The 10,285-nt window shown below is 46.2% G+C and overlaps 1 protein-coding gene across 1 annotated transcript in view; it reads right to left on the minus strand.

Moving 5' to 3' along the window:
* The window catches only part of LOC130296190 (NXPE family member 1-like), a 67,931-nt gene extending 57,972 nt beyond the window's left edge, over positions 1–9,959 (minus strand). The window contains exons 1-2 of the mRNA XM_056547468.1: positions 9,925–9,959; positions 6,512–6,620 (exon numbers count right to left, since the gene is read on the minus strand). Of these exons, the coding sequence (XP_056403443.1) occupies positions 6,512–6,604 (93 nt within the window). The 5' untranslated portion in view covers positions 6,605–6,620; positions 9,925–9,959. The remainder of the gene's footprint in view (positions 1–6,511; positions 6,621–9,924) is intronic.
* Positions 9,960–10,285: the final 326 nt, after the last annotated feature.

Consider the following 10,285-nt stretch of genomic DNA (forward strand, 5'->3'; position numbering starts at 1 on the left):
AGGAAGTGGTGTGACCTGTCCAAGTTGGGGTTGTGGCTGTGCAGGAAGCACATTCACCCAGTGAGCCGTAAAGAACATCTATTGTCCCTAACCATAGTGCCGTGCACTTTGGAACACACCAACAGGCTCAAGGACTGGCCCACCTTCTCTTCCACAAAATTGTGCAGGGCTGGTAATGCCTTCTTCGCAATGAAATGACGGCTTGGCACTCTCCACCTGGGCTCGGCACAAGCCATCAATTCTCTGAAAGGTGCAGAGTCCACCACTTGAAAAGGGAGGGACTGCAACACCAGCAACTTGGACAGGAGGACATTCAGCTTTTGCGCCATTAGATTAGAGGGCGCATACTGTTGTCTCTTGGACATGGCTTCGCCGATGGATTGTTGGCGGACTGACTGACTAAAAGTAGGAGGAGCATCTGGAGTGATAGAAGGAGGGTATGACACACAGCTCCCTTCGGCTGAGGTGGTGGAGCCTTGGCTGGCTGAAAGAGGGAGCGGCATTCACTGGATGATGCAGCAGGCTGGACCACTACATTGGAGCCATGGTTCTCCCAGGCCTCTTTATGGTGGGGCAGTACATGTTGACGCAGGGCGCCAACATTGGGACCCTGGCCACGCTTCACCTTCTGCTGACATATCTTGCATGTGGCTATGTTAACCTCTTCCGGATGCTTGAACCCCTGTTCTACTAGCTCCCGGGAAGGTAGGCTGCCACGAAGCAGGTCGTCTCCCCCGGGCACGATTGGCTCCAGAATTTCCCCTTCTGCCACCCTGCTGACTACCAACCATGCTACCCCCTTGCTGGCTTAGCTGCTGCTTCACGGGCAGCCTGCAACGCTCTTCTCCTGATGATGATGAAGCCCCTTCTGCACTCGGCTCTCAATTGTGATCGGCTTCATCATTATCAACAAGTGTCTGCATGTCACTGATGTCCTCCTCAGGTTCCCCAACAGTGTCTGCTTCAAGACCCTGAACCCTGGCAATACCGCCTCCCACATCACTCTCCTCATCACTAATTTCTAGCCTAGCGGAGGAAGTGGCGGATGTCTCCTCTACTTGTTGTCTTGGCAGTAGCTGCTGACTGTCCTCACCTAATAGTGGAGTTGAACTCACAGCATAAGATACTTCTTTAAGGGAGGGAACATCATATGACAGAGGCAATGGGAGGACGGGGACTGCTCCCGGGCCATGCCAACTGAGGGTTGTGTCTGAGGAACCCACTGTTGACTGGGGGCATCAGATGTCACTTGTGATTAAGTGGATGACGTCAGATAGGTTGCTGGTCCAGACACGACCGCTAGCTGATACCGGGAGCTCAGGCCTCTTGGTGCGACTCCTGCTGCAACTCGCCCCTAGTCTGCTGCGACCTCTGCCTGCGCCTGATGAATTTAGGCCTCTCCCACTCCTCTCTGCATGTCTTGGCACTTCTCTGCCGGACATACTTAGTACGAATATGAGGGGAGTACAATACGCTTCAATATGCTTAAAGAGTATTGGTCTAGAACAGCAGCAGGTGTCTACTTTTGGCTGTCCTTTCACAGTATCTAGGCCCTTGGCAGATTAACAGGTACAAAATAGTACACTACTTAGATGTAGGTATGTGGTATGCACTTATGAGGGCAGAAAAATGTGCTAGATTACGCTTAAAAAAAGTTTTGGAGTAAAACACCAGCCGGTGATTACTTTTGCCTGGACTTTCACAGTATCTAGGCCCTTGACAGATTAACAGGTACATACTAGTACACTACTTAGATGTACATATGTGGTATGCACTTTTGAGGGAAGAAAAATGTGCTACAGTACGCTTAAAAACTTATTGAGTAAAACAAAAGCTGGTGATTACTTTTGCCTGGCTTTTCACAGTATCTAGGCCCTTGACAGATTAACTTATTTTTGCACAACACCAGCAGTACACAATAGTGCTGCAGCACGCAGTCGCTGTGTACTAAACCCAAAATTGCACTCTCTCACAGACTATTAGGAATGGAGTGCTGGGTATGTATTATACCATCTACAGACTAGTATGACCGGCAGACCATTTGTTGTGGAACAAAGAGGGCAGAAAAATGCGCTACAGTATGCTTAAAAAACGTATTAAAGTAAAACACCAGCCGGTGATTACTTTTGCCTGGACTTTCACAGTATCTAGGCCCTTGACAGATTAACAGGTTCAATATAGTACACTACTTAGATGTAGGTATGTGGTATGTACTTATGAGGGCAGAAAAATGCGCTACAGAACATCTAAAAAAACGTTTTGGAGTAAAACACCAGCCGGTGATTACTTTTGCCTGGACTTTCACAGTATCTGGGCCCTTGACAGATTAACAGCTACAAACTTGTACACTACTTAGATGTAGGTATGTGGTATGCACTTATGAGGGCAGAAAAAGGCGCTACAGTACGCTTATAAAAACATATTTTTGCACAACACTAGCAGTACACAACAGTTCTGCAGCACACAGTTGCTGTATACTAAACCCAAAATTGCACTTTCTCAATAACTATTAGGAATGGACTGCTGGGTATTATACCGTCTACAGATTAGTATAACCAGCAGACCATTTGTTGTGGCACAAAGACACAGAATTGCGCTGAAAAATTATTCCTCCATCCTCTGCTAAGGTTTATCATGCTGAGCCAGCTTGTTCAAATGTATGAGGCAACACACAGCTTTCTGCCCCTCTATGTAATACAATGTTGTAGAAAGTGACTGGGAGGTTAATGGCTGCAGTAAAAATTATTTTCAGTGAAAAACGCACTGCTCTCTGTCCACCAGAACACTGATGTGACTAGGAGGTGAAACGCTGCTGGAAAAAGTCCATCCTATCTCTCTGCAGTGTAATGAATGAGGGGACTAGCCGGAATATGGCTGCCGATTATATAGGGCTGTGACATCACAGGGGTGACTGGCTGCTGATGGGCTGCATCCTGCATGTGATTCAGGGTCATCCCGCCTTCCCGCCTTGCCTTCCCAGGATTCCTTGACCCATATCCTGCCATTTTAGATGCCCTGGAACCTGGACCCCACTAAATGGAGTTTAATGAAGCGATTCGCATGATAGAATTGCAGTGATAATTGCATTCGTTGTGAATCTAATTTTTCATGAAATTCGTAACGAATTCGGATTTGTCAGCTTCGATTCACTCATCTCTAATCAGTATATCATCAAGAGATATCACAACACATGTGTAAAGCAAGTCACAGAAAATGTCATTAATAAATTCATGAAAGACAGCTGGAGCGTTGCAGAGGCAAAATGGCATCACAAGATACTCAAAGTGTTAAAGGCTGTCTTCCATTCGTCTCCTTCCCGAATCCGAATGAGGTTGTATGCTCCCCGAAGATCCAATTTGGAGAAAATCTTGGCTCCCCAAAGACGATCAAAAAGTTCAGAAATTAAAGGCAGAGTGTAGCCATTTTTAATCGTAATTTTGTTAAGTCCTCGGTAGTCAATACAAGGACGAAGAGAACTATCCTTCTTCCCGACAAAGAAGAAACCAGCTCCGACTGGGGAGGAGGACTTACGGATGAAACTCTTTTGGAGGTTCTCTTGGATATATTTAGCCATGGCTTGCGTCTCTGGAACAGACAAAGGATAAATTCTTCCCCGGGGAGGCAAAGTCCTAGGCAGAGTCAATAGGACAGTCATAGGGACGATGTGGTGGAAGAATTTCAGCTTGCTTTTCGCAGAATACATCAGTATAGTCTTGATAGGGAAGAGGTAGTCCCGGCATAGAATAAGGCGTATAGACATACTTAGGCTGGGTAGGCTCAAGACAGTGTTTTTGGCAAAAGGGTCCCCAGCGGGGGACCTCACCAGACTTCCAGTCGAGGAGCGGAGTGTGATGTTGAAGCCAAGGAAGACTGGGAAGAAGCTCCGAAGTACAATGAGGAAGTACATAGAATTCAATCTGTTCCTTATGTAACACACCCACTTGCATAAGGAAAGGTTCAGTGCGGAATAGCACTGTACAGTTCAGGTTTTCTCCAACCAATGTACAAAGGCTTAGCAAGCCGAGTCACTGGAAGACGATGTTTATGGACCAGGGAGGCATCAATGAAATCTCCAGCAGAACCAGAGTCTAAAAAGGCAGAAGCATAGAAAGATTTCTTGGCAGTAGTAAAAACTTGAACCGGCATGGTAAAACGAGGAGAGGTAGTGTTCACACCTAGGGACGCCTCTCCCATGTGTCCTTGGTGCGAGCGTTTCCCGGACGCTGAGGATGAATAGAACAGTCTTTGAGAAAGTACTCCGGACTGACACAATATGGGCACAAATTCTCATTGCATCGATGGGATCTTTCCTGCTGCGTTAGACGAGACTGATCCACCTGCATTTTGTCTTCGGCAGGAGACAAAGGAGAAGGTAGAGGTGGACTTTGGAACACGTGTGCCAGAAATCGCCGTGTTTGGACAGCCTCTCGCCAAAACGCACATCAATTCGACTGGCTAAATGGATAAGCTCACTCAGGGTAGAGCGAGGATTGCGTGCAGCGTGAGCATCCTTGATTTTACTGGACAATCCTTTTTTAAATGTAGCACACAAGGCCTAGTTGTTCCAAGCCAGTTCAGAGGCAAGAGTGCAGAATTGAACCACATAGTCACCAACAGAGGCGTTGCCTTGGCTGAGGTTCAGAAGTGCCATTTCGGCCGAGGAGGCCCGTGCAGCTTCCTCAAAGACATTGCAGAATTCTGAGAGAAAAACCTGCAGGTCTGGGGACACCGGATCTTTACGATCCCGGAGAGGAGTAGCCCAGGCCAGGGTTTTACAGGACAATAGACTGACCACAAACGCCACTTTAGCTCACTCCGTAGGAAACTGATCCGCCATGAGCTCCAAATGCAGAGAGCACTGAGTCACAAAGCATCTACACAACTTAGGATCTCCTTCATACTTTGTGGGCAAGGATAAACAAAGCTTGGATCCGGAAGGAGCTGCAGGTACAGGAGGAGAAACAGGAGCAGGTTATGGCTGCTGTTGCTGGGCAGCAAGAAGCTGTTTCATCATGGCAGACAATTGATTCAGTTGTTGCGCCTGACGAGCTAACTGCTGCGACTGTTGAGCCACCATGGTGGAAAGATCCAGTGGTGGCAGAGGCACCCCAGCGGGATCCGTGGCCGGATCTTACTTTAAGCGGCACAGTGGTAGTAGATCCGCTGTACCTGTGTGGATGATGGCTTAGGCCATGTCAGGGAGCAGAGTTTAAGGTGCTGCTGGTTTTCACCAGAGCCCGCCGCAAAGTGGGATGGACTTGCTGCAGCAGGGGGCACCCAGGTCCTTACCCCTGCCACGACTCGTCCACACAGGCTGTTGAGGAGATACGTGGCACAAGAGGAATCAGGCAACTCATAGTAAGGTTAGCAGAAGGTCAGAGTAGTCGGCACAGTAGTGAGAACAGGAACATAGCAAGAGGTCAGTAGGCAGGTGGCACAGGAGCAAGGTCAGGTCATGGAGCAGATAGGTCAGGAACACGGTAATGCAAGGCACAATAACGCTTTCTCTAGGGCACAAGGCACACAAAGATCTGGCAAGGAGTAGTGGGAGGTGCACATACTTATAAAGCAGGGACAGTTTCAAACAATAATCAAGGGCACACTTGCCCTTTAAATCTCAGAGCTCCGGTTCCCGCACGAGAGCACGGAGGAAACAGCAGAAGAGGGAGGTGAGTAATGGCCCAAGATTCACATACGGGCGCGTCCTGCGATGCAAATCCCAGGCCCGCCGGAGAACAGAGGGAGAGAGCGCTCACAGCCAGTGTGACTGGCCGGCGCGCTCGCCGTAACAGCTATTCTGACATCTTGCAAACAAATTCAAGCAGAAACTGTCCAAATACTCACAAGTTCAATGGATGCAAGACTTGTGAAGCTGCTTTCAAGTAAGGGCTCCTATGTTAAAATGTAACGGGACCTGTTAAAATGTTTAAAAAGTTTAAATGTTGTTAAAAGTTTGATTGAAATAGCTTTTGATTTCAGTAAATGCTGCAAACACAACAAATGACAATTTTCAGTTCTTTACAAAATGTAAAGTGTTTTGAAACTTACTGTGCATAATAATTTGGAACAGGATACTTTTGTGCACGGAGGGAACTCTGCTCCGTGCCCTGATGACTGGCAACGCAAGCCGTCATGCCCCCTCCATTGATGCCTATGGGAGGAGGCATGACGGCTATGTAATAGAAATCCTGCCCCCCTCTCATAAACATGAATAGAGGGGGCGTGGCCTGGCGTGACATCACGAACGTGGATGCTGCAAGCATCCGTGTTCTGGGCGCCGCCACCACTGCCGGCCTGGAGATCGCGGGGGTCCCCAATGGCAGGACCCCCGCGATATTACATCTTATACCCTATCCTTTGGATAGGGGAGATGTTTCCAATGGAGGACCCTCTTTAAAGCCATTTTGCAGGATTTTGCTGCCGACTTGTGGATTGTATCGGCTGCTGTCAAAAGGTCTAAACAGTTGTAAGGGGATTGTTGAGGTTTATAGGCACAAATGAGATACTGTACCTGTATGAACTGACGATGAATCAGGAAACTTATAAAAATGATGGTTATGAGTGCAATAGCCACAAAGATCTTACGTTTCCAAGTCCGAGACATCACCTTGAGATTAAATCTGCAAGACATATGTAGTAATTTTATCATTAGATCTTAATAAACAAAAACGTGTACATAAAGGTTACTTACAGGGTTTTTCCAACTTGTCTGAAGTTTTCAAGACCTTTTCTTGTTTTCAGTCAATAAAAAAGCTAATATTTACATGGGTTGGTACCATACCCCCGAGCTGCTTAAAAGATTGAATCCCACTATTCCCCCTCAATGCTGGTGTTGTGGACTGGGTTTGGGCTCAGTGTTTCATATTTTTTGGTCCTGCCCCTTAATTATAGACTACTGGAAGATGGTGAGGCATTTCATTCATGATGTTTTGGGTGTCTCTGTACCTTAGGACCCTCTAATCTACCTCCTCCATCTTTCCTATAAGGCTTTGTCTAAATGTTCTTTTAAGTTATTTCTGCAAATTGATCTGGCTGCCAAAACTTTAATAGCTAAATGCTGAAAGAGATTCTCTCCCTCCATCTGAAGACGATTTATTCGCCCGTTTACATGAGATCCGTTCCCTTGAGTCCCTCATGGCTTCCTTTAATGATACTCTACCATTGTTCCTTGCTGTCTGGAAACCATGGGATTGTTACCTTGATCTTCAGCCTCCATGAGCCCTCTTTCTCTTTCCCCTTTTCCCTTCCTCTTTTTATTCTCCTTCTTCCCTCCCCCCCCCCTCCCTCCCATTTGTCTTGTCTGTTGTTGTCTTTGTTGTCTTTATTGTTTTTGACTGTTTGGAATCACTTACAGAGGCCATATTGCTCTGTTATTTCATGTAAAGGTCTGTTGTCCGCCATGTGTTCCTTTTCCTTATCATTTTGTTGAATTTTATTTTTATTATACTACTTGTGCATTGCACTAATGTGTAGCTTTTTTGCACTTTAGTCTTTCATTTGATTATTGTGTTATATTTACTTTCTTGTCTTTTTGTTAAATTAAAAACTCTTAATAAAAATTTACAGTTGAAAAAATATATATAAGATTTACATATAACAACTAAAACTCTGATCATTATAGTTTCCCTGACTTGCAGGAGAAGGTGCCAGCATAGGTCCAGGAAGAGATGAAATCGGTGTGGGCATTGTTGTTTTGAAACTCTGTGCCACATAAGTAGTAAGAGAGTACTTGAGTCTGAGAGGCTCTAAAGGTGTGGGTGAAGTGTAGGAGGATGGCAACCACTGTTGACTATAGAGTGGTCTGAGTGTTTTGCAATCCTGTAAACTAGTGGACTCGGCACAGAAGGTTGGACTAGCAAGAGAAAAGTTCCTCAAAGGAAAGTAGAGTTGGAGAAGAAATCTTCCTCCTGTATACAGTGTAACTGGTTCACTGCAAGTCACAAAGTGAAGCCAACCTGTGGCAAGAGATGTGGTGTGTAGACTTGTGTGAAAGGTTGTTCTGTGTTGCCAATATTAGTTGGAGTGAGCAGCTAAGGACACATGGAAGTATTTCTGTAGCAGGTAGTGACTTTGCAATCACAAGAACTTGTGGAGACATAGGACCTGGCAACACAGAATGACTGGCGCAACTCTAGTAGTACAACTGTGTTAAGGCATGCTGAGGGTAAGGGGTAGAATTCCTAAAGGATAGCCAAATGCCAACAGCCACTCTCTGGCACAGCCTGACTCCTGGTGAATCCGTAGAGCATCATCCCTCATTTTCCCTTGTAACAAATGGCTCAAGAAGACAACAGTTAAAAGGGTACTCCGCCCCTAAACATCTTATCCCCGTTCCAAAGGATAGGGGATAAGATGTCTGATCGCAGAGGTACCGCTGCTGGGGATCACCGCAATCTCCCTGCTGCACTAGGCATTCATTTAAAGCATCAGATGTAGCGTCGGAGGCTCGTGACTTCACGGCCAGGCCCCGCCCCACTCATGCCCCCGCCCATAGATTTACATTGAGGGGGCATGGTAATGATGTCACGAGCCGGGTGTGACCGTGACATCACATCGCCAGTCATCCAGCACGGAGCAAAGTTTGCTCAGTGCATCGGATGTCTGGGGTGCTGCAGTCGAGATTGCGGGGGTCCTCCTTTGGATAGGGGATAACATGTCTAGGGGTGGAGTACCCCTTTAAGTAGTGTTCATTGATGTTCAAGTTCTTGTGTCACCTGTGCATGTTAGAAATCACTAAGCATACTGTACCTTTTTTTGTAACCACCACCTATTATACCACTATGAGTGTCTGAAACCATCAAAATTGTGTACCAATGTTTGTTAAAGAAAAAACAAGAAAAGTCTGTTCAATTATCCAGTCTGTAATACATTCTTCAAGGGGAACACCATCAATACCTGTCTGGGATACATGCTTAAAGGTGAGCTCTGTAAACACTTTTTACACACAGACCATTACATGAAAGAAGTGTGCAAAATAGAAGGAAGGAGCCTTGGTCTTGCTGTGACAAACGTGTGTGGTAAGATGTGAACCTACCCTAAGTCATTTTGGCACTATAGTTTTTTTTTTCCCTCTGAGAATTATTATTTTGCAGACTTTTTCCCAGGTAGCATTGCCATAAAGACTCCCTACCAGTCTGACCTCAGTACCTTCTAAGCAAAGATCTCTATAACACTTAAAGGAGTTATTTGACTTGTTAAACCCATTTTCAAATACTCTATTAGGAGTTCTGTTTAGTTTAAATAAATGGGACTGTATGGGGTCCTCCAGTTATTATTTGTTAAAGGAGTACTCCACTGAAATGTTCTCTCTATTATGCCTGGACTGCAAAAAAAAGTATAAACTAACCCCTTCCTGCAAATGGACGTATATTTACATCCACTGCGGGCTCCTGGTGTATGGTGCGCAATCAGCTGCTGAGAACGTGTCCTAACCAGTGGGTCTCAGTAGCTATTAGCAACCTTAAGCAACCTTTAAGCCGGACAATCAAAGTTGATTGTGGCGTCTAAATGCGGTAAATTGCTGATCAGGACTGCTGTGGCAAAACCACAGAATCCTGAACACCTGAGAGGACAGCGGGGGGTCTCCTACCTTCCTTCTTGCCCTCCAGTTGGTGCTCCAAAGCTACAGTCAGCCATGGCTGGCTGGAGCAATAGAGCACTGATAACACTGATTAGTGCTGTTCTATGGAGTAACATTGATCAGTGTATGCAATCTGAAGATTGTATGTTATAGTCCTTTATGGGGACTAAAAAAAAGTGTAAAGAAATGAATAAAAATAAAAGTAACAAAGATGCATTAAAAGTTTAAAGGGGTACTCCGGCCCTAAGACATCTTATCCCCTATCCAAAGGATAGGGGATAAGATGTCTGATCACGAGGGTCCCGTCACTGGGGACCCCCCCCAATCTCTCATGCAGCACCCACCTGTCTCAGCTGCACAAAGCGATGACTGCTCCGTGTCTGAAGCCTCACGACCATGGGGCTGGAGTATTGTGACATCACAACTTCGCCCCTTATGACGTCATGCCCTGCCCCCTCAATGCGAGTCACACACCCTCCCATAGACTTGCATTGAGGGGCAAAAGGGCTCTGTCAGAAGGAGCATTAAAGAGTAGTCCAGTTCTGAAAAACGTAGGGAAATAAAATGGCACAGGGGGATCAAGAGGAAATGATGTAACACAGGAGTGTGTGTGTGTGTGTGTGGGGGGGGGGGGTAATTTGGCACATGGATATGGATTTTTGAGCCTTTTTTCCCAATAGGGGACATCTCTCAATAGCGGCCACT

Source organism: Hyla sarda, chromosome 12, assembly GCF_029499605.1.
Source record: "Hyla sarda isolate aHylSar1 chromosome 12, aHylSar1.hap1, whole genome shotgun sequence".
Classification (NCBI taxonomy): Eukaryota; Metazoa; Chordata; class Amphibia; order Anura; family Hylidae; genus Hyla; species Hyla sarda.